The sequence below is a fragment of the Urocampus carinirostris genome, chromosome 5, assembly GCF_059441175.1.
Source record: "Urocampus carinirostris isolate Australia breed hairy pipefish chromosome 5, RoL_Ucar_1.0, whole genome shotgun sequence".
NCBI classification, from domain to species: Eukaryota; Metazoa; Chordata; class Actinopteri; order Syngnathiformes; family Syngnathidae; genus Urocampus; species Urocampus carinirostris.
The window spans coordinates 36,180,968-36,206,701 of NC_142353.1; the positions used below are offsets into that span (position 1 = coordinate 36,180,968).

At 39.3% G+C, this 25,734-nt stretch overlaps 1 protein-coding gene across 4 annotated transcripts in view; it reads left to right on the top strand.

Annotated features, from left to right (window-relative positions):
- kremen1 (kringle containing transmembrane protein 1) overlaps positions 1-25,734 on the top strand; it is a 118,595-nt gene that overhangs the window by 75,534 nt on the left and 17,327 nt on the right. For all 4 annotated transcript variants that reach the window (XM_088335177.1, XM_088335178.1, XM_088335180.1 and 1 more), the window contains one exon: positions 15,656-15,780. In XM_088335177.1, coding sequence (XP_088191303.1) covers positions 15,656-15,780 — 125 coding nt within the window. The remainder of the gene's footprint in view (positions 1-15,655; positions 15,781-25,734) is intronic.

Below are 25,734 nucleotides of genomic sequence, written 5' to 3' on the forward strand. Positions count from 1 at the left end.
TTGGGTGAGCGCTAGGGATAGGCAGAGCCATACACAGGGCGCGCACACTCTTTCTCCCCGCCCAGCGCCGTCTGCACTGAAGGTACATACGTCTGTATCCTTGTTTACAGTATTTTTTAACATTTTTACAAAATAACTTTGCTTGCACATTGTTTTGAAACAAATATTTAAGACAAAAATGGCAGTCAAAATGAGCCTCAAAACTCTTAAGTAACTGCGAGAGGGAGACAAATTTTAAGTACTATATTTATGTTCATATGGGACACAGACTCCAGCATTATTATTATTTCATAGATTTTATTTAATTAGCTTTTGTCTGGAGAGCAGGTTTGGCGGTTTTGTTGAATTTTGTCAAAAATATAGTTTGGCCCTTTGTTTTTATAGCTCTTTGAGTCAAAAATGTTCTTGGCCCTGTTTTAAAATTGTTGCTTTACACTCTGGGTGTTGTATTTTGCATTGTAAATGTCATTTTATTCTTTTTTTTTTCCCAGAGTTAAAGTTGTTACATAATCCTTTGCTAAATGCATAATACCATAATGCAGCAGACCAACAGTGAACTCTGAGTCACCAATACTATTTTGCCTGCATTATCCTGTCTGAGTAGTGTGTTCAGCCTGCTGTTTAAATGCCCGGCAGCATACATTTGCCCCTTAAATCATGCCTGCTGGTAGGAGTCACTCACACATTTCTATGCCTGTTTCTTAGCTATTGCTGACTTTTGAGTGACCTGTTTCCAACTTGTATCCATCTAGCCAAAGCAGAATGGCCAGGCTAGTCCTTCTCTGCGATTGAATTGCGCCGACCCTTTTCCAGAGGGTTATGTTTATGACTAGCTTCAAAGTCAACCTCAGTGTGTCCACCTCACTTACTTTAAACTGTTAAAACAACAATACTGCCTGGGAAAAAAAGAGATTTATTTAAGCCGTGAGGCATAATGGTGTCATGAAAACAAGCCTGTTCATGAACAACGTCGGCAAGCACCGACATACTTTTATGGGCAATTACAATATTATGCTTGAGCTTTTGGTAAAAAGGCCACTGACTTGTTTTACCTACCCAAAATTACACAATCACAAGGACATTTGTTGAAAATCAAAAACATTTCTGTCATGTTATGTCTGGATTTCTGCTCACAAGCCAGTTTCTGCATAGGTCTTGCCTTCTGTTTATAAAACTATTTTCCTTTAAAAAGGTTTTTTTTTTTAAGGGTTAAGAAAAGTTTTAATTTTGTCCCTTGAAAGGCCTTTCCCTAAATCAGGAACGCCTGGATTTGCTCAGTGATCTAATCTTCTGCTTGTAAACTCTCAATTTTGATAAGGCTTCGCCCCATGATTTTGTCTCACAATTTTGGGAACCACAGTAAAGTCTAATTACCTGGCATGGTGTGATTTCTTATTTTAGAAGCTTTTTGTCAAGTACTTCACTCCTTCAAGGACATTTAAGACCATTGGGGCTTTAATTTTGAATTTCTGACAAAACCAGTCATTGTTTGTAAGGCTGATATGTTTCATTACATCTCAAATTTTGAGTGCCAACTGTTTAAACCAGTTTACACTGTTGTGTAAACTCTTTCTAACAATTTAACGTTCTGGCAAACCCAACTCTTTAAAATAAAGCAATTATGCCTTGCATTGTCTTGTGAATTACTTCATAGTTGAGACTCATGCCCAAAAATGTTTGGGTTGGTACTTTTCTCTAAGGACAGGTGCGTTCACATTGCAGCTTCACCCCATTTCATATTTGAGCCAGTAGTGTGAGCTGCTGTTCATGAACTTTTAAGGAAGAACAGTTTTATCGTATTACGAACACAGAGTAACAATTTTCTTTGGTGGTTTTCTGGATCGTTCATGCTCGACGTTGTGTGTCTGAGAAATGTGTTCACTCACCTCAGGTCATTTGCACACAAATGGGTTTGTGAACAAAGGTTTGAAAACTCTGTGTGACAGTGTGGATTACAGGTGTGGTCACCGGATTATCCAACACCGATAACCTCTCTCGCAGCGGAATCATTAGCACATTAAAAAGTCGGCTTGTCAGGTACTTGGGCAGTTTAAAGAACCTCCAATTTTTTACACCACAGACGGTTAAAATCGAATACATTTCAAAATATGGTTCCCATTGTATTGCAAGTCCCTTAAGAGATATGCAGAGATATGAATTGCAAAGATATTGTCTATATCTTTTCCACAAAGCAAATATGGAGGGTATGTGTTGAGTCACTATTCATACAATTCAATATCTCCAACGATAAGGTCAAACTAAAATAATAATTAAAAGCATTTGTTGCAAAAAATCCGGAAGCTAGACCCAGTCATGAAATGATTTGCATTTTCAAGTCACGACGAATTTCATGTTGCTGTCCAAACAATATTCTATTTGCTTCGGTTCAACCGAACCGACACCAACAAACAGAAACATTTATTGAGTAAGTCAAAGCACTTGTCTGTCAACAGTGCCTAAGCAGGAAAAACAAGTTGTCATGACAAAAATGCAGATGGTCACGTGAGCAGTGTCTGTAAAACCTGTGTCAAAACATAACTTGACCTTGTCTCAAAACACGATCAACTGTAGCCCACATTGAAGATTTACGACTCAATTACAATTTTATGATCATTCATCAGCGGGCTTTGTAGTGGAGCTGGTCATTATCTCAGTTCAGTTCTCTTTGTAATTTGTTAGCGTTGTTGTAATGAGCTCGTGAAAAAAATGATAACATTGACAAACAGGACATGGCTTACTAATGAAAATGACAACAATGGAGGAAAATAAGGATCTCTTGTGTTAGGAAAGAGAGGACTTTGTGAAGAAAATAAGTGTTTGAACACCCTGCTATTTTGCTATTTCTCCTACTTAGGAATCATGAAGGGGTCTAACATTTTCGTCGTATGCATGTCCACTGTGAGATAAACTAAAAAGAAAAACCCGGAAATCATGCATGATTTTTTAACCATTTATTTTTGTGATATAGCTGTGTATCATCTAGAATTCTGACCCTGAAAGACCTGTTAGTCTGCTTATTAGAAGTCCACCTGCACTCCATGTATCATCCTGAATCATATGCACCTGTTTGAGGTGGTTAGCTGGATAAAGACACCTGTCCACCCCATACAATCATTAAGCCTTTACTTGTAACATGGCAAAGACCAAAGAGCTGTCCAAAGACACCAGAGACAAAATTGCACACCTCCACAAGGCTGCAAAGGGCTATGGACCATTCGCCAAACTCCTTGGTGAAAAAAGGTCCACTGTTGGAGCAATCATTAGAAATTGGAAGAAGCTAAACATGACGGTCAATATCAATCGGAGTGGAGCCCCATGCTAGATATTACCTTGTTGGGTCTCAATGATTCTAAGAAAGGTAAGGAATCAGCCCGGAACTACACAACAGGAGTTGGTGAATGAAGCAAACAATGGCTACTGTACCAAACATTAACATCCATTTTCTCAGGTGTTCAAATCCTTATTTGCAGCTGTATCACACATATAAATTGTTAAAAAAAACATGCATTGTGATTTCTGGATTTTTCTTTTTAGTTTATCTCTCTCACAGTGGACATGCACCTACGATGAAAATTTCAGACCCCTCCATAATTTCTAAGTGGGAGAAATAGCAAAATAGCAGGGTGTTCAAGTACTTATTTTCTTCACTGTATAATAATGGGGACCAAGGGATGTTAAAAAATATGGATCACCACAGCAGAGGTTAGACGACCTATGTCAAAGTCAAGCCTGTGGGCCACATCCGGCCTCCAAATAGGTTTTCTTTGGCGCCTGAGAGAATTTATTATTGTATCATACAGCAGGAATCGTTGTGTATTTGTTTCCACTCTATGTGACTTTTCCTTGCTCTTTATTTTATTGTAGTTTAGTGAATAATGAAAATTGCCTTTGTTGTTTTCTTTGAAGTGATTTTAGCACACTTGAGCACACTAAAATATAGGCTACTAATGATGCACGAATAAAACTGCCTCTTTCATTTATTATTTATTTAATGGGCATTACCCGGAGGAAACCCACGCAAGCACGGGGAGAACATGCAAACTCCACACAGGAGGATTCAATCCCGGTTGAGTGGCTGACGCGCTAGCCACTCAACCGCCCTGCCGCCAGCTCAAGAAATATAACCTCATAATACCTGATGAAAAAAACCCGGAAGAAGTCAAGTGCCTATGTATGTTATGTAGCCAACTACTACAATGACAGTCATCTATTTACTTTCATTTTGACAAGGTGGTGGTAGTGCAGCCTCAGCACCTTGAAGCCATAAAATTAGGTGTTTGGAGTCTTATTTTACGAGCTGAACTAAGAAAAGTATGCGGTGCTGAGCTATTGCTTTCATTAAGTCTGATTTATATAGCAGTGAAATGGCACTTTGAAATTGCGCAACATCTGGGCTAACTTGCAGCAAGTGATAAATGAATCCAGACAATGAAGCCCTTGATCATATTGTACTGTATGTTGATTTGATTTATTTTTTATTTTTGACGGAGTGTCAGCAGTTTTTGGGTTTCCTTTTTGCAGTACATTCAAGTAAATATTATTAAGAAAAACATCTATAGGCTGTAAATTAGTTTTACAAGGTTGCTTTCAAAGCTGCTCTAAAAAAAATTAAAATCAAGAGTGTACCATGTACAATAAACTGGTTAATAGCTAAGATACGATGGTAACAGTTGTTTCAAATGCATTTTGGGTAATATTTTGTGAACATTTTGCGTAATCTTGTCCAATGTTTTACCATCTTTTTCTGATCATTTAGTGTTTTTACCATTATAAATTATGGTTCATCTATTTTTTTTATTATTATTCTACTATTGCCAATATTCCTGTGTAGTTTCCTCTAAAAGTTGTCTAATTTTTTTTTATTTTTTTGAAACACTTTTTAAAAATAATTTTCCACTACCCGGTATTATAAATATTTTTCCAAGTATTTTCTTTTTTTATCATTCTATATTACTTCCTTTGTGTTTCTTTTTCTTTATGTAATACATTTCTTGTGTTGATTATCATCTTAGAACAAAAAATAGTTTTTTGTGGGCTTTGGTAATAGATTAAATAGCGTCTCTATTTAGAATATGTTTTGCTCTCTTTTGCTAAAATTTGCATTTTATCTAAAATAACTTAATATAAATATAATAATTAATATACATTTGAAAAGATTCGTAACTGTCATAACCAGAACCGAATCAGGACCCAATTGCTTAACGTTTACTACAAGTTTTATTGAAAGAAAGCGGTAGGGCTGCGCCCACGATCCGGGGCTCGCTGGACGTGGGAAGCAAGTCGCTCTCGCAATCGCATTGTGATCCGAGTACGGAAGTGGATCTTCCGTAGCGGGCGATGGCGGTGTCAGGGACGGAAAAACGAGTTGATAGCCAGGACAGGAGAGCAAAACGTGGTCGGGTCAGAAACGGGTCGTAAGCTGGGACGGGAGAGCAGACGTGGTCGGGGTTAGAAAAGGGTCATAAGCCGGGACAGGAGAGCAAAACGTAGTCGGGATCAAAGGAAACAAAGGGGAGTTTAGGAACGGGCAGGGGGAAAAACGGGACAGACGGGAGTCAGGGTCAAAAATGCTTGCCTTGTATCAACATAGGTTCGCAGACGGACTGACCACAGGAGAGTGACAGGACAGGGTTTAAATAGTGACAGGGAGCCAATCAGATAGCCCGCAGCGGCTGGCGCCAGTTGAGCGGGTGCAGGTGATGGGAATCATGACAGAAACATTCATTTGAGATAGGAAAAAGTCAGAAAGCAAATTCAACCACTCAAATCATTGCACATTTCTATTTTTCTTTGTGCTGCTATATTCATTTATCTATCCATTATCTGCACCGCTTGTCCTCAGTAGGGTCGCGGGGGTGCTGGACCCCATCCCAGCTATCTTCGGGCAGTGGGCTAGGGACACCCTGAACTGGTTGCCAGCCAGTCGCATGGCACACAGAGACAGACAACTCACTCGCTCATTCACACCTAGCGACAATTTGGACCGGACAACTAACCTGACATGCATGCTTTTGTAATGTGGGAGGAAACCGGAGTGCCCGGAGGAAGCCCACGCAAGCACGGGGAGAACATGCAAACTCCACACAGGAGGATTCGATCCCATGACTTCCGAACGGTGCCGCCGAAGCGCTAGCCACTCATCCGCCGTGTGCCTCTATTCATTTATATATACTGTTTTGTGCAATATTTTATTTTTTGATCACACGTGTGTTATTTAATATTGTATCGTTAATATGTGACATGCCATATTCTTTCACCAAGTGTTCGTTGTTTGTAAAAGCGCTACTTAGTTCAGTCTGCTTTGGTTTGGCAGGAAACTGAGTGGAAATGAGACTTAAAACATCAGACAGTTCATAAAGCCTCAACATTATTTCCCATGGGATTTTTTTTCATGCAAAATATTTCCTAGTATTCATTTTCTCTGAGCTTACATTTGCAGCTAGACTAAGTCACGATCAAGCAGGTGCAATAAAAGATGATGAGCTCCTTCCAGAGTAGGCAGGCTCATAACATGCTTAAATCCACTTTATTTAAAATTAGAAATAATATAGCGTGTAAAAAATAAATAACATAGACTATGTATGTGTGCGTGAGGAAGAGGAAAAACAGCGGGGATTTTATGACGGGAACGACAGGAAGAGAACCGCGACCATGAAGGAGAAAACAAGCACGGGTCCAAATAAGCCAGTGGAACATGTTGGACATGTGGTCTGGCTGCGGAAAACCAGACGGGAGCACCGCAGCCTCGCCTTATGTGGTTCCCCCGGTCCCCGCCGGGGCCCCCTCCCACCTCGGGGTGCTTTCAAGTCGTGTTATTGCTGCATTTATTTCTCGTTGTTTTGCAAGGTTGGACTCTCTCCCGGCCCGTGCGGTCAGGGGCCGCTCTTTGACCATCTCGATAGTTTGTTCCTGTAATTTGGCAAAAAAACACTTTTAGACTCGTTGAGAGCACACTGTGAGTCATCTAAGCTAATTTCAGTCTATGGTTGCTGCATCTGGTGTAAAAATATTCAACACGTTTCACCAAAAGTGGAAAAATAGGACCGGAGTCCACAAATATGATTGATGTCATTTCTATTTTTTGATGTATGAAGGTTGCTTAATTTGAGTTTCAGACACTACCCTACTTCTGACCATTCGTCTTACGAAAAACGGTAGATACGAAAACGAATTTCGGGATGTCGAAAAACATCCGGACATTGCTGTAAGTTAGATTTTGTATCGTGTGCTCCTTTTTCCGAGTACAGGACATTATTGTAGTGCTTCTTTCCGCCGCTACTAGCATTTGGCGCTGTAAGAGGTCACCCAGCATCCACACCGAAGAAGAAATCCACTTCCTCTTCCTAGTTCGTCTGTAAACATTCTATACTGTATCTCCAGCCTGCTAAGAACTTTGACGTTTTTATTGTTCAATATCTCGTGCATCCGTTCAATATGGTTGGTGTAAAGTGTGAAGAACAGGCAAGCCGTTTCATTTGAAAAGAAAGTGGAATAAGAAAGCTTGATATGATTGAGAAAATGGTTGGATCGCTTTTTTTCGGCCACTTTCTACCACGGAGGAGGAAGTCACCTAACTCTTGAACCTCATCTTCCAAAAGTAAGATAAACGTCACTCTATTTATCTTTAAAAAGCATATTATTTTATGCCTTAAACATACATCTATAAACCTTAATAATACAAAATATATCATTGAAGCAATTTACAAACAAATTCAACTTACAAATGATCGTCCGGAACCTAGTTTGTAAGTAGGGCAGCGTCTGTACAATCTAATCGTGACCGAAGCATATTTTCCCACCCCTATTGTCTAATGCCTTTTCGTATCCCAAGTGTACCACTATTAGTCTTACTATACTGTAAAACCTTGTGTAGTTATGCACAAATATAATTAATTAATGCGGTCTATAAGGCGCACAGGATTATAAGGCGTGCTTTCACATTTCTGGCCAATTTGGGAATTAAGGCGTGCATTATAGTCAGGAAACTATGGTAAACCAGCAATTTAAAAAACATTACTTTTCTCATCTCATCTCATCTCATTAGCTAATTTTCTATTTAATTTGTATTCAAAATCAAGAATTCAACTCTAATAACTCAACTTGGCTGTTCTAAATGTACCACAAATTCTCCTCATTCCTTTTTCAGAATGCATTTTTTTTAGAATTCTCAATTACCTGAGCAGCTCAGCTGTCAAGCAAATTGCCATGAATGAAATTCTCCTGCAAAATTTGACACAGCCCAGACAAACCACTCCGGCTCTGTTAGCACGCTCCAGGCCAATATGAAGTTAAGAAAAAGGCCAGTGTGTGCGTGTGCGTGGACTCGTCATTGTTATCTGACCTCCTCAAACTTCCACCCGCACTCCCTCGGGGCGAAATACCTGCCTTTAGAAGCAGAGAGTGTTTTGAACTCGGGAGACGAAAAGTAGAACTTGTCACAAAAAAGAGCCCGAGGAAGGGACGAGATTGAATCTCTCCGCCCGTCCGCCCTCTCGATGTGGCTGCAGTCAATTTAGCCGGCGCCATTAGGGAATTAAAGGTATCGATTACAGGGGCCAGCCCAAATGTTTGTCAATGAGAACAAGTGGATGGGCTTTGTTTGGAAGTTTGTCTGCGAGATGAATTAGTGAGGGGTCCAAGCGAAATATAGATCCACTGCTTGGTCGATCGGATGCAATCGGGGAAGTTAACTTTTCACCAGTGTCTTTGTTGCTTTAAGGTACATCAGCAGGTTTAGATGCAGAACAGCTCATCTTACTGTTCCCAGAGAAACCTAGTGGTGCGTTATAGCTAATTATAATGTTGGTTTAATGAAATTTACCCTATTATAGTCATTGCTTTACATGATGGATATTTTTGTCCAGTCAGGAGATTTCACTTTTTGAATTAGCCTGTGTCAGATTAATTTGCCTAGAGAATTAAAAAATCAATGCGGAATGATGTTACTTCAACTTGATGAGAAGACCGATTTTAAATTGGTCCACGCAAAGCGAGAGCACTGGCCCCTACAATGATGCCAGAATACTATATTTTCAAGTCTACTACTTAACTTTTAGCAAATCTTTACACATTAATTCTTCTAGTCATCTGCATTTCTGTGGAATTTTTATAGATGCAAAATGATTTATTATCTATCTATCTATCTATCTATCTATATGCCAACCTACTTACCTACCTACCTGAGAAAGAGAGAAAAAGAAGGAGAGAACAGACTAGAGAGGGAAAGAGACAGAGGGAAAGAAAAAGAGTGAGTGTGAGAAACAGAGAGAAAGAATGAGTGAGAAAGAAAAAGAAAATGAGAAAAACAAAAGAGAAACAGTGAGAGAAAGAGCGAGATGGTGCAAAAGAAAGAGAAAAAAAGATAGGGACCAAAAAAAGGTATCAAACTCATTTTGGCCAGGGGCCACATGCTAGAGAAAAAAATCTCATGGGGACAAGACAAGTAGATTAAAGAAAGGGAGAAAAAAGAGAGAGAGAAAGAGTAAGAAAGTGAGAGAGAGAAAAACAAAAGATAGAGAAAAAGAGAGAGAGCTAGAAAGAGGGTGAGAAAGAGACAGAAACGAATGTTAGAGAATGGAGAAAACAGAAAGTCGTCCTGAGTGATACAGATAGACGCAAAGTCCAACTCATCATCAGAAATACCAAAGAGTATTTTCCCTCGTGATTTTTTTGATTCATTCATTTCTTTCCGGACGACCTACTGTTTTCTCCATTCTCTAACATTCATTTCTAGCAGCGTACAATTTTTTTTAAAATGGGATCATATCTAGTGTGAAGCTCATTGTAAAGCGCTTTGGGAGGTCTTCAGTGACTTGAAAACCGCTATCTAAATGCAGAACATTAACCATATCGAAATTCCCAGTCTCGCCAACTCCTACGTTTTGGACTTGTAGCTTTAAGGATTTCTGTAATCTGTTGTTTATTGGTTATTCTTGAGCTTTACTATTCTCTGGTATTTGCTGTTTTTATTTCTTCACTCGTGTGAAGCACATTGTAAAGCGCTTCAGAAGGTTTTCAGTGACTTGAAAAGCGCTATATAAATCCAAACCACTCACCATTACCATTTACTGCCCTGTAGTGTGACATGGCTAGGTTTGGGTGCTCTTACCTCCGTAACCCTGGTTCGATTCCCATTGTATACATTGTTTTGCAATCTTAGTCAGCAACTGATGAATCATTGCACACCGTAAGTATATAAAGTGTGCTCTCACTGTAGTTTTAAATCCATGCGCCTCATCGTCCAGTACGTATGTCTGTACATGCATGTATGTATAAAATATAAAATATTAATGAAACATATGACAACACACTGTTTTTTAGAGTAGGGTCTTATCATCGGGTGCTCCTTATAGAGCAGAAAATACAGTACATTGAAAAAGTAGAAGGTGGGCTATGTAACAATGACAAACTTGAGAGTGTTTTCAAATCTTTACTTTCTCCTCCTCGAACCACATCCAGGCTCCTTTGGGTCCGGTTTGTCAGGTTGCGAGACCGAGGTCATTCTCATCTGGCCTTCCCTTGCTTTGTCTACCAATTACTCATTTAAAGCTCCCATTCTTCTTTTTAATTAGACGGTTGGTCATGCTCTCAGGCGCCGCTGGCTGCCTCATCGATCTGCTTTCTGCTGTTAATCTTTTTAATAGCGAACGCACAAGCACGTGCACACGCGACTTGAGTCGAGTAGGATTTAAGTCACTTGATTAGTACTTGGTAGGACCCAAATGGGTAAAACTAATGTTTTTTTGCTTGATATTATTTGCAATACTTGACTTGAACATAGAATAGGTGAGGCAATGTCGGAAAAGTTACTTTCAAGGACAAATTTACATTTTTAAGTCACTATACAAAATTTGAGTTTTTTTTTTATCTTTTTGTGGGCAAGACAATTAACCATCTGAGCCCAGTGGTCCCCAAACTATTCAGAACCATACTTACGAACGAGATACGTTCTGGATAATCGTTCGTAAGTTGAATTTGTTCGTAAGTTGCTTCAGTGCTATACTTTGTTGAAGGGACATATAAGTATGTTTAGGGCTTGTATAAGTAACCTGTATTGTTTTCTACTAAAAAATAAGCATTTAAAAAAATAATATGCTCTATAAAGATAAATAAAGTTAAGTTTAACTTACTTTTGGAAGATGAGCTTCAACAGTTAGGCGCCTTCGTCCTCCGTGGTAGAAAGTGGCCGAAAAAAACTGATCCAACCTTTTTCTCAACCGCATCAAGTGTTCTTATTCCACTTTCATTTCAAAAGAAACGACTCGCCTCTTCTTTACACTTCACACCAACCATACTGAATGGATGCTCGAGATATTAAACAATAAAAATGTCAAAGTTCTTAGCGTGCTGTAGATACAGTATAGTATGTTTACTCACGAACTAGGAAGAGGAAGCCGGATTTCTTCTTCGGGGGTGGCTGAGCCCTCACGGCGCCACGCGCTGGTAGCGGCAGAATACTAAATCTAACTTACAGCAATGTCCGAGTATTTTTCGACATCCCGAAAAAAAAGTTGGTACCTACTGTTTTTTGTAACTCGAATGGTCGTAAGTAGGGCAGCGTCTGTATAATGTTCGACAGTATCTTTATGGTTTGGCCCAAGGTCATCATTTGACATGTAAGTACCTTTTTAAAATATTAACAATAATAAAAATGTAAATATCAATAATGAACCCTATGACAACAATTCGTTTTCATCCACTGTGTAATCATGTAAAATATTCTCGTGTGCTTCCAAAATCTCACCAACATCATATACCATGGGCAACTCTGCGCCAACTCACTGCAACTAGCTTAACGTTTAAATGCAAAATGTCACATAATCAAAAATACAAACTCACCAAATAAACCCTCCCTCGAGAAAAGTGTGTTTTTGTTGTGTGGTCTCCATGCACTGCTTGTCATAGGCATTCTATGCATCCTGTAAATGCAAAAAAACGACTTTCCGTCATGTCCACTAGTTTTTTTCTCATCTTTGTAACAAGAGGTAGTGGGCTGCAGTTGACAAATTTTCATGCCGATTGGCTATAAGCGTAGAAATTTGATTTGATTCAACCCTCGCTGTATTTTCCACGGGAAGGGATCCTTGCTTCCAACATGACGGCTGCAATCCCAACAGCTCGTGAGAACCGCTTTGACTTTTTTCAAATTCACTTCCTTTAACGCTTAGTGAATGTAGAGATCTCAATAAAACAACTAGAAGCTAACAATAATTAAACTTTTTTTTTTCAGTGTGGCCCTGTACCCTATGCCCCATGGCTTGGTACCGGTCTGTGGCCGGGTGGTTAGGGACTACTGATTTAAGCAACTGACCTGGTCTATCGCATACTTAGTTGAGTTTTGTCCCCCGCTTACATGCACAGCAGTCAATCGTAACCCCAAGAATCTAAAAACCGTTGTAAACATCTCACAACCAACTTTTTTCTACTACTGAAACGTGGTGTAATTGTTAGGTATTCCATGCAAACTGACTAGTTACAGTTCAGACCGAGCCAGAAGACATACTGACTGTCATGGCACCCAATTGGCCCCACTTGTGTGGCGCCAGCTGCGGCTCGTTGACAGATTGGCTTCCTTTCTATTTAAGCTCAGTGCTCTCACTCTCCCTTTGTCAGTCTAACAACGAACCTCTACCATGGGAAGGAATCCTTACTTCCAACACGACGGCTGCAAGCCTAACAGCTCTAACATTGTTAGACATGGGTTTTGACTCTGTCCGGTTTCCTGCTTGCGTTTCCTGTCCAGTTTCGGCCCCGTCTATTTTTGTCCTGTTTAATTTCGATATCCTGTTTCTATGTCAACCCTGTCTGTCCCGTCCTGTCCGGTATCGACCCCATCCGTCCGATATCTGCTTAGTATCAATCTCGTCGACCTCTGGCTTTCTGTCATTCCACGCCAGACTGCTTCTTAACGTGCATTTCCTGTAAAAATAAAAGGCTTGTGTGAGAAACGTCACGCATTTGGGTCCTCATCTAGTTCCGGTTAATGACACTGACAATGAATAATTACACACTTAAAAACGAGTGCTCCTTATACAGTTTACCTCCATTTCTTTGAAACAAATGGACTGCCCTCACATGACATATTTATACCTTCCATAATTTCTCATCACCATAACTTCCCATCGAATAAAAGGGAACACTCGGTTCTTTCTGCACAGCCATTATAACGCCTCCATTGTCCTGACTCGGCGATGCTCCCAGTTGGGGGTTGAGTAGGGAGAAAGCTGGGGGGAGATAATATACGAGCATCGACGCATTAAATGTGGTCAAATGGAGCTTTGATGACATTGTGGTATGCTGTCTTCAAATGCAGTACTTTGGCCGCATAAAATAAATACTTGAATAAAACACTTCAATGAATTGTGTTACGGGATTCGGCTAGCCTTTATTTTTCAACCGACACATTCTGTGACACCAAAATTTTCTAACCTACTATAATAGAGAATAACAAAAAGTTGAGTGTTTAAAATTAGTTATTCCTTTAGTTTGTTCTCCTTTTTGTGTGTGATCCTCACAAATTTTGCTCAGGCGCTTAAATGCCCCTGCCTGAAAGGAGTCTAACGATGTGCGTTCCTTTCTCTAGGCAGTTGCTTCAGGTTGTGTTTTGCAGTTTTATTCGAGATGTGTTGACATGGGCCCTGTGTGATGACACTGCTCTACTTCCAATAAAGGCCACTCTTGCCCCTTTAGGGCTTCTCTATGTATTTCTTTCCTGACAGTCGAAGTGTTTACGTGAAAAATCCCTACCTTGTGCTTTGGGCCTCTTTACCACTTGGCATCTTTAAAATTGTTAGTCACAGCATTGCCTTTTTGCCCTATTTGGCACCGGATACCGCCATGTGTTTGTAGTACTGCAAAGCAGATGCGGCGTCTGATAAGCCGCTATTTAAAATTTGACTTCTTGAAGGAGCAACTGCTGTGGTGGAAAGTAAAATCTATTTAATGTTCCAACACTAACAACTCCCAGAAATTGAGCCCATCTTATCTTAATTTTTGACCTTCCCACTAATACGCGTTTTTCCTCTAAATATATCTTGTATTTGAATCCACTGCATTTAATTGGAGATAAGCCAAATGACATAGTACTAACTGACCAATTTACTGACTAATTGACTAACTATGGTCTGCATTTGTATATAGCGCTTTTCAAGTTAATAAAGACACTTTACAATGTGCTTCACACTTTTCCCTTTTACACACCTACAGCAATATTTTTTTTTCAAATGCCCAAGAACTTAAATGCAAACTTAGTTACGTCTCTGGGATTCCTGTCTGCTATCGGTCGATGATGAATGTATAAAATGCCGGTCTGGGATTGCCGTCAAGGCATCATTAAACTACAGATAAGCTGTTGACTAAACTACCTCCTATCATGCCCTTCTCTTCGATCAGTTCAGAATCTCCTTTGCTTCTTTAAGACTTTACAAGTCAGGAATACAAATCTGTATTTTTATTACTGTATTTCTTCGCAATGAGTGCAAGGCTTGCAGAGATGCTAAAGGAAAAAGCGAAACCGATTAACGACAGGGACTATTAAAAGTTAGAGAATAGATAAAGAAAATCCTCTAAGATCATGAAAATCCTCGTAGGTGGATGACTGAAAATCAGTTTTAATTTTAACTTGCCGCCTCCTAGCCCCCCCCTGCATCCACCTGCTACTCCAACTGAACATCTTAAATAATGTCACAACAAAGGTACAGTAGCTGTTTGACTAACTGGCTTGCCGATTGACATTTACAACTGACATCAAATAGCTGAATAACTACCTTACTTATGCTCTGACCAACTTATTCTTTTGCTCATTTACAGGACTAAATAGCTCAGTCTCCACTTGAGTACTAACTTTCTGATCGATAAACGTACTGACTGACTAAAATAACGAAATTTTCGACGAACTGACCAAGTGATTGAAAGATTTACTATCAATCTTACTGACTGACTGAACTATCGCCTGACTGGCAGAGTAAAGTAACCAGCCAGTTACCCCCTTCCAAAAATGTCTTCCACCTATTTAATCTATGTGAGCATTTTGTGCACCAGGAAGTCTGCTCACGTCCCATCCAGGTGTTTATCTTCCGTATTTTCTGCGGCGTAATCCCATGGCGGAAGAAGAAGCTGCAAAATCGCTGCTTTAGCTCTTTCCTATCTCACCACACCCTCGCACACAAAACACACACATGTACGCACGAATGCCAACACACACCAGCACACAGAGATTCTGATTAGTGTCATCATAATTCACAAATGCATGAAAGGGCCGGGAGAAGCTCGGGCCCGCATTGTGGTACGGATCTGAAATATTTGACGTGGTTTATGACTCGGGTGAGCAAGTGGTGAATGAAGATGTAAATAAGGACGAAACGGGTGTCACGTAGCAAATTCCAAACACAAAGTGTCAACTTGTTTTCCTGAACACCCTAACTTTCTCTTTTTTTGCGGGCAAACTGACTCCCAATGGAATCCTGAGTAGTCACATTAAACTTTTGGCCCTGGTTGGAATTTGAGAAAAGCTTGTATTTTGAAGGGATGACACTAGCCTCTACTTTTTTTCTGTTGTCAGCTATTTGCTTGAATAAATGTAATGGCATGGCCATGGGACAATGTACTGCGTTGAACTTATTGTTCCTTTCGATAATGACTTGTTTTTATTTTTCAGTGCCTGGGTACATTGGCTGCTTCCGAGACAGCGGGGATCCCCCCACCCTATCTGGGCCCACTGAGACGTCCAACAAGTTAACCATCCAGACTTGCATTAGCTTCTGCAGAAGGCAGAGATACAAGGTCAGCATCGCTCATTCTAGGCACTATTCTGTCCTGTTTGTTTGTAACTTTTTATTTAGGTGCAGCACAAAAAAACAACATCAATTAAGTAAAGGAAAAAAATAAGTATTTGCACCCCGGAACCGTTGTGCAATACAATATAATGCAAAAACATGTGCCCAAACAAGTTTGAAATTTTTAACTGTGAGAGTCAAAGAGCCACACCACGCACTGACCTGCCATGACAGACAGACGCACACAAAGACAAACAATTAAAAACACATTATTTCCCATAACACACTCCTCTCCTCACAATACAATAAGTATTGTTCTTGTGTTGATTTCAAGGGGGGGGATTTTTTAAGGGGTATTGTTCTATTTTCTTTATTACTTATCCATTATCCGTTATCGGTCAATGTCCACCCTCAATACACACAAAAAAAAAACTAAACGTGAAACTAGGCAAACAGCCACAGTATATAGAAAATATGATGAGGCAAAGAGCCGCATTTTTATTGGCCAAGAGCCGCATGCGGCTCTAGAGCCAGGTGTTCGCCACCCCTGGTCTAACCCTATTGCAATTTTCCTTGCAGGGAAGACATTCATAATCAAAACAGGTATCTTACCACACAAGTGAAATTTGAAAAGACGATACATTGACACCTTAATATAACATTTTGTCTTTGGTTTCTAAATATTATTCAATACACAAAACTGAAATCCTGACTTGTTATTTTCTTATTTTTATGAAACTCTAATATCACATTACAACTATATTTAAATCTTACCTTAAAATATAAAACCATATATATCCAATTTTGAAACCATAATGAAAGCCCTGCCGGGATCTTAAAATCCCGATCTATCACCTTTACTCAGGCATAGACCCCCAAATAAAAACCACATATTTGTCTTTCAGCCAAGGGAAAACAAATATTTTCAAAAACAGTTTGAAACTGAAATCCTAACTATAAACACTAACTCAGTCTTAAAATTCGGACTAAAATCCTAAACCACTTTTGAAACCATATTGCTGTATCCAAATCTTAAAGCAGGCTTGAAGAGCAAATTCGTTTCGTAGTTTAAAACCCCGGAGCCCGTCTTGAACCGTAACAAACGTTTTTGGAAAAACTAAGACATAGAAACCGAATTAGGTGTACAGATGCTGCTCAACTTCCGAACGAGATAGAATTGAAACGATCGTTTGTAAGTTGAATTTGTGCGTAAGTTGCTTCAGTGCTATATTTTGTATGGAATGTATGTTCAAGGTTTATATAAGTATGTTTAAGACTTGTATAAGTAACCTGTATTGTTTTGTACCTGAAAATAAACATTTCATAAAATAATATGCTCTATAAAGACAAATAAAATTAAGTGTAACTTACTTTTGGAAGATGAGCTTCAAGAGGTCCTCCTCCGTGTTAGAAAAAAGGCAATCCAACCATTTTCTCAACCGCATCAAGCTTTCTTATTCCACTTCTGTTTCAAAAGAAACGTCTCGCGTCTTCTTTAAATTTTACACCAACCATAGCGAATGAATGCACGAGCTATTAAACAATAAAAATGTCAAAAGTTCTTAGCGTGCTAGAGATACAGTGCAGTGTGTTGTCACACGAACTAGGAAGTAGAAGCCGGATTTCTTTCTCTGGGTGTATGCTGGGTGATCTCTCACAGTGCCACGCGGTGGAAAAGAGCACTACAGCACTGTCCTGTACTCGGAAAAAGGTGCACACAATACAAATTGTATCAGCAATGTCCGCATATTTTTTGACATCCCGAAAAAAATGTTTGTATCTACCGTTTTGCGTAAGTCGAATGGTCGTAAGTAGGGGAGCCTCTGTACAAGTAAAACATCAGTGTGTGTGTATATGTATTTATAATTATATATATATATATATATATATATATATATATATATATATATATATATATATATATATATATATATATATATATATATATATATATGCACGGCGGCGCAGTAGTTAGCGCGTGTGCGGCACAGTTCTAAGGTCTTGGGAACCTCCTGTGTGGGTTCAAATCCAGCTACCTGACTTACTGTGCGGAGTTTGTATGTTCTCCCTATGCTTGCGTGGGTTTCCTCCGGGCACTCCGGTTTCCTCCCACATTCCAAAGACATGCATTTCAGGTGGATTGGCCGGTCCAAATTGTCCCTAGGTGTGAATGAGCGAGCGAGTTGTCTGTCCCAGTGTGCCCTGCGATTGGCTAGCAACCAGTTCAGGGTGTCCCCTGCCCACTGCCCGATAATTGCTGGGATGGGCTCCAGCACCCCCGCGACCCTACTGAGGATAAGCGGTGCAGCTAATGAGATGATATATATATATATATATATATATATGTATAAACATACATATCTATTTTTTTTTTTACGTAGCGAGACCCCCCAAAAAATCTCCTAAATACAGCAACATAGTATGAGTAATTTTCAATTCCATTTCTACTGGTGGCATTTCTGATTGCCCCTGTTTTTTACTGCGGCCTTTTCTGTCGAGCTTCCGTTGAGAGGGTGAGCAACGTGTGACGAATGGCAGCGGCAATCAGGCCTGACAGCTTGAAAGAACCTGGAATTAGCCCGTCGGCCATCACCTCCACATCCTCTTCCTTCCGTGCTCATCTCTCTCTCTCTCCGGCTCTTAATGCACCACTCAATGCTAAACCATGTGTTCCTTTCATGTCTCACTTGATTTGCATCTGTAAGAGCTGTATTTATAAGCTCTGACAGAATCTTTTTGTGAATATTGATCTCACTTGGGGGCACGACGGTAATTAATCAACCGCACAATATGTCACATGAGTAAAAATAGTTAGCTTCAATTTGCGAAAACAAAGACTTTTTATTTCGTAGATCATTTCCATTATGGCCTAAAAAGGGAAAATTGTATTAATTGTATTAATTTTAGACGAGCCCCTTTTTAAGAAATACTTTTTAAGAAATACAAGTACTGTGTTCCAATGTCACAATTCTGTTTGATTTTAATTGCATCCCAGATTTTCTTTTATTAATTATTTCTGCAGGTTTTTGCGTACATCACGAAATGTCTTCTTCACTCTAAGGCTAGGTTCACACTGCATAGTTTAATGCTTAATCACGATGTTTTGGGTGAAATCCAATGTTTTTGCGACTTGATCTCCTGTGTGAACGCCAAAAGTGTAACGCCTGACATGGCCTTCCAGTGTAAAACATGTAATATGGAGCCTTTGAAGAGAAAAAAAGACTATCATGGTGAATAGACAAAAAATAATAAAAAAATCATCATAGTGCTTAGAAGAACTGGCCAAAGTCCTAATAATAATAATGAAACAAAGAATAGTATATTGTAACAATAGTGCAATAAAAATAAGTGCAATAACATTTCTCAGAGGCAATTTTACAAAGCCCAATCTGCTTCACAAGGTGTGTGTGCGTGTATGTATATATGTATATAGTTAGCACATTCACCTAACACGCGAAAGGTCCCCGGTTTGAGACCAGGTGGAAATATATATGCATATACATGCACATTTTTTCACAGTTTTATTTTGCAACAACAGAAAAAAAGTAATGGCAAAAGTGTTGCATGATATGTTTTCACTTCTTTGTGCGCTTGTTTAGGGTTGTGATGGCCCTTGGGAAGATGCTGTCCTTAAGTCTGTTTGTCCTAGTTCTGAGGGACCTATAGCGCCTACCAGGGGGCATCAGGTGAATGAGGTGGTGGGTGGGTGGTATAATGTTAATGGTTCTGCTATAGCAGGGGTCAGGAACCTTTTTGACCCAAAGAGCCATAAAAGCAAAACATGTTTTATGAAGAAATTGAGAGAGCCACATCATATATTTTCAGACAAAATGGAAAAAACTGCCTAACACGCTCTCTAGACAAAAGCTAATTCTTCAGCACATTTTATTTCACTGTGTGTCATTTGATGATTTAATCAAATGTATGAAATGATTATAATGCCAAATCCTGTGTCCCAAATCTATGTAATTATGCTATTTACCTTTCACCTTAAGTTAAGAGTGTTGAGGCAATTTTCTTCCATGAAATGTGTCCTTAATAACGGTTTCAAAACAATGTGCATGCAAAGTTCTTTTGTAAAAATGTCACAAATCACTGCAAACGATAAGCATATCGTCATATTCACTTTCGGTGTAGACTGCACTGAGAGAGAGAGAGACAGAAGGAAGTGCCTTGCGCTGTGTGCAGGGATCCGCCCACCTGTACTGCCCACCCAATCAAAGTCGTTTGCCAGCGTTTTTATGTATCACTTTAAATGGTTTCTTATCGAACTTCTGCATTAAGTTGGTTCGGCTTTATATGGAGCAAAATCGGGATGAAATCACTTGACTTTGGAACGCCACAGAGAGATGTGCAATAGTTACATTTTATTTCGGAGCCATACGTACTCATGAAAAGAGCCATATATGGCTCCCGAGCCATAGGTTCCCTACCCCTGTGCTATAGTATCGCGATTGAGCAACGTCTTTTAGACTAGGCAGAGAGCAGCCAATGATATTTTGGAATGTTTTGATTAATTCAGAACAGTGAGGTGCGTGGCCATTTAATGACGCGCAGGTCCTATGGATGCGTCTAGAGCGTTTACACAGCAGCAACATTTCAAAAGATGAGATATGTATCGGATTTAGGACCATATATGAAAGTGGCCTGGTTCTGGTGTGAAAAAATAGGATATGTGCCACTCAAATGGACTTAAACAAATCGGATACAGGTCACGTATGTCCAAACAAAATCAGATTTCCCTGCAGTGTGAACCTAGCCTAAGAGCGCCTGTCTGTTTCCAGAAGCATAGATTAACACTATAAATGGATGGATACAACTGTTGCAGTTATTATAAATATACTTTAGCATTCCGCCGTGGGGGCAGAAAATAAAAAGGAAATGTCTCGGGGGAATCCACCATTACACGAGAGTAAGCCAGAGTTAGCGCGTATTATTCGTCTCTGTACTGAAAGTACCGTAGTGCTTTGCGCCATCAAAATATTCAATATCATATTCCTTGAGTTACACTTTAGTGTGTATGTATATATATATATATATATATATATATATATATATATATATATATATATATACTGGACTGTCTCAGAAAATTAGAATATTGTGATAAAGTTCTTTATTTTCTGTAATGCAATTAAAAAAACAAAAATGTCATACATTCTGGATTCATTACACATCAACTGAACTATTTCAAGCCTTTTATTATTTGAATATTGCTGATTTTGGCTTACAGCTGAAAAAAACTCAAAAATCCTATCTCAAAATATTAGAATACTTCCTCAGACCAAGTAAAAAAATAATTTTATAACAGCAAAACTAAAACAAACATTTGAAAATGTCCATTGATGCACTCAGTACTTGGTTGGGAATCCTTTTGCACGGATTACTGCATCAATCCGGCGTGGCATGGAGGCAATCAGCCTGTGACATTGCTGAGGTGTTATTGATAGCCAGGATGCTTCGATAGCGGCCTTCAGCTCATTTGCATTTGTAGGTCTGGTGTCTTTCATCTTCTTCTTAACTATACCCCAGAAATTCTCGATGGGGTTCAGGTCAGGGGAATTAGCAGGCCAATCAAGGACAGTGATGCCATGGTCAGTGCACCAGTTACTGGTGGTTTTGGCACTGTGGGCAGGTGCCAGATCATGCTGGAAAATGAAATCCTCATCTCCATAGAGCTTTTCATCAGATGGAAGCATGTAGTGCTCTAAAATCTCTTGGTACACAGTTGCATTTACTCTGGACTTGATGAAACACAGTGGACCAACACCAGCAGCTGACATGGCTCCCCAAACCATTGCTGACTGTGGGAACTTCACACTGAATTTCAAGCAACTTGGATTTTGCTCCTCTCCAGCCTTTCTCCAGACTCTGGCGCCTTGACTTCCAAATGAAATGCAAAACTTGCTTTCGTCTGAAAAGAGGACTTTGGACCACTCTGCAACTGTCCAGTGCTTCTTCTCCATAGCCCAAGTCAGACGCTTCTTCCGTTGTCTTGAGTTCAGAAGTGGCTTGACCATGGGAATACGGCTATTGTAGCCCATTTCCCGGACACGTCTGTGAACTGTGGCTTTTGATACCTGGACTCCAGCTTCAGCCCACTGTCTTTGAAGCTCCCCCAAATTCTGGAAGCGGCTCTTCTTCACAATTTTGTCAAGGCTGCGGTCATCTCTCTTGGTTGTGCAGCGTTTCCGGCCAAATTTTTCCCTTCCAACAGACTTTTTGTGGATATGCTTTGAAACTGCACTCTGTGAACAGCCTGCTCTTTGAGAAATTTCTTTTTGTGTCTTACCCCCCTGATGGAGGGTATCAATGATGGTCCTCTGGACAGCAGTCAGATCAGCAGTCTTCCCCATACTTGTGATTTAGTTTACTGAACCAAGCTGAGTGTTTTTAAGGCTCAGGAAACCCTCGCAAGGTGTTTCGAGTTAATTAGATGATTCAGGTGATTAGTTGAATAGCCTACTTGTATACTTTTTCATGATATTCTAATATTTTGAGATAGGATTTTTGAGTTTTCTTAAGCTGTAAGCCAAATTCAGCAATATTAAAATAATAAAAGGCTTGAAATAGTTCAGTTGATGTGTAATGAATCCAGAATGTATGACATTTTTGTTTTTTTAATTGCATTACAGAAAATAAAGAACTTTATCACAATATTCTAATTTTCTGAGACAGTCCAGTATATATATATATATATATATATATATATATATATATATATATATATATTTATATATATATTTATATATAGTAAATAGTTCTTCTCTCGTTGAAATTCACTTAATACTGGTAGTGATGGAACGAATTAACTGCGAAAATCGATGGAATACTGCTGAATGTTTTAATGCATTTGGTGTTTGATCAGCGTTTTGGTCATGATAAATCTACTGTATGTTCCAGACTATAAGTCACAGTTTTTTTTCATAGTTTGGTCAGGGGTGCAACTTTTACTCTGGTGCGACTTATATGTTTTTTCCTTCTTAGTTATGTATTTTTCGCCTCTTGTGACTTGTAATCCGGAGCGATTTATCGTCTGGACAATACAGCACTAAATAATCAAAAAAACAATAAAAATACATATTATATATTTAGAAGTCGGAGCAAAATCACATTTATTATTCAGGAAAATAAGACACAAGTTCATACGGTTCACAGATCTCCTTATGCAGGCAGTTTTTTGGGGTAGGGGTTTGCTCCCCACATGAAACATATTTATACACGTATACAAACATGGGGACATGTATTTGTAATGCACGAGCACACTGGTATGGCTAAATACTAGTTACATGTACAAATACAATGAGTTGGTTTCCTTTTCAAGAATACTTCAGGAAAGAGTTGACTTATAGTGCAGAATTGTGTTTTTTCTAGTTTCAATATTTAAGCAGCACCTGTATTACTTAGACACTAACATAAAACGTACCCCATCCTTTGACTAGGCCATAAATTCCTCATCTGTGAGCGGAGGCGGAGGCTAAGTGGGAAAGTACGACGTGCGTACCTTCGCTCGTGGGACTAAAACCATAAGACAATGGCTTCCCTTTGATGGCGGCACAATAGCACTTTTGAGCGCGATGACTTGTGACGTTTTCACATTCCTCTGTTCCCCGTTTTATTCCCCGAACTAATGTGAGTTATGGCATCTGGTAATAACAAGGCAGGAAGAAAATTCTTTCTTTTCGCGCCATTTGATATGCAAAAGAACAAAAAAAGCAATAGTTGCACTTCAACTGACAAACACTAAGGACTTTATGACATATTTTATGTCCTACTAAATCATATCCAGCTTGAATATTGCCAATAACTTCCAGGATTGTCACTTGTAATTTGATGTTTGGACATTTTTCACACAGCCATCAACTAAGTTATGCAATAGTATTTTTTTTTTGTTAGATGTGTATCCATAAACATGTCGCTGTGCATACAAATTATATCGATTAATGACTCAAAATGACTGTTAGATTTGGTGAGGACTCCAACTGATGTTCAATTATTTAATCTATTTTTAATGAAATAAAAATATGAAGACCTGGAAAGGTTTATGACCTGATGCCAGCAATATAATACAATTATTGAACACTAAATCATTTACAGTAATTACAAAAATATATGCATTAGCTTTATTTAAGCCTGACAGAACTGTACAGAGAGTTGCCAACACAACCCAGAAAATCATTGACTGCTCTCTGCCCAGTCTGGGGAGATTACTGGCTCATGCTACCACTGCAGAGCTGACAACATTATGGGTGACTCCTTAACCCTGGCCACCACATACAGTGGCTTGGGAAACTGTTTGGCCCCATTGAACTTTGTGACCTTTTGCCACATTTCAGACTTCAAACATAAAAATATAAAACTGTAATTTCTTGTAAAGCATCAACAATAAGTGGGACACAATCATGAAGTAGAACACTCTTTATTTACACTTATTCAACAAATAAGAAACGAAAAAATGGGTGTGCAAAATTATTCAGCCCTTTTACTTTCAGTGCAGCAAACTCTGTCCAGAAATTCAGTGAGGGTCTCTGAATGATTCAATGTTGATCTAAATGAGGATAAATGTAATCCACCTGTAATGAAATGAAATGATCTGCATTTATATAGCGCTTTTCAAGTCAATGACTTCCCAAAGCGCTTTACACTGTGCTTCACATTTCCCAATAGCTGCCGTGATCTGTGCAGCCATGTAAGGCGCTAACCTGCTTATTGGGGGTACTGGGGATTCAGTGTCTTACCCAAGGACACTTCGGCATGTAACACGGACAAGCCGGGATTCGAACTGGGATCCCTTAATCTGCACCTGTGTGCAATCAAGTCTCTGTATAAATGCACCTGCACTGTGATAGTCTCAGAGTTCTGTTTAAAGCGCTGAGAGCATCATGAAGAACAAGGAACACACCAGGCAGGTCCGAGATACTGTTGTGGGGAAGAACTGTACCTGTATTTTACCTGCTGGCCTCCAGTGGATGCCTCAGGCCCCTTAAAATATAGACTAACAGGGCTCAGAGACAGTTTTTTGTTTGGAGCAGCGTAAATAAGCACACATCACTGTTAAAATAAAAAACAGGACATTTTATGTTGCTATTTTATTTCTTTATTCATATTTTTGCACAGTATTGCTGATAATGTCATTGCACTATTTTCTCGTAAATCAGAAACTCCTTCTTTACAATGGACTGATTTAATGTCTGACTATATTATCACAGCCTGGCCCAATTATAATAATAATAATAATAATAATAATAACAATAGTCATAATAATTATAAGTGGGGTTTTGGGGTTTTTAAGGGTTATTGATCTATCTTCGTTATTCATTATCCATTATGCGTAATCGGTCAGTTCATAATACGCTACAAAGCCTAGGAGCCGGGACACTTACTCTCAGCCAAAAGGCCAAGCTAAGGTCCTAGCCCTAAAGCCTTGCTGCGATCATTGCAAATGCACCGTTCCCGGAGGTACTGCAATACCGGGCCGATGCGTGGAGTGGACATAGCAAGCTCTTATTCCATCTTCGTTATTCATTATCCATTATCGAGCCGGGACTCTTACTCTCATAGTACACAATTCATAGAGTACTCAGTTCAACAACCACAAGTCCAGATCCACTGTGTGATCACTAGACCGCTACCGATGTAGAAGCCTGGAAAAAGGCCTTCGGTTTTATGACATCATCACACTATTTTTACTCATGGTACCACAAAGTTTAGGCTGAATTGCTTTTACATATTGCGTCATCACAATGTTTTACAACATGGCACTGTGAGTAAAATATTGTGATAATAACTAAAATGTAATGCCTTTTCCATTTTCATCTATAATTCTAGTAGCCTAGTGGTTAGAATTAAGAGCTTGCAACAATGCGATCCGGGTTTGATTCCGGTTGCAATCAATACTGAGCAAATGAGATCAGCGATAGTTGATATTTTGCTCAATTACATGTGATGCACCGTCGTAAAA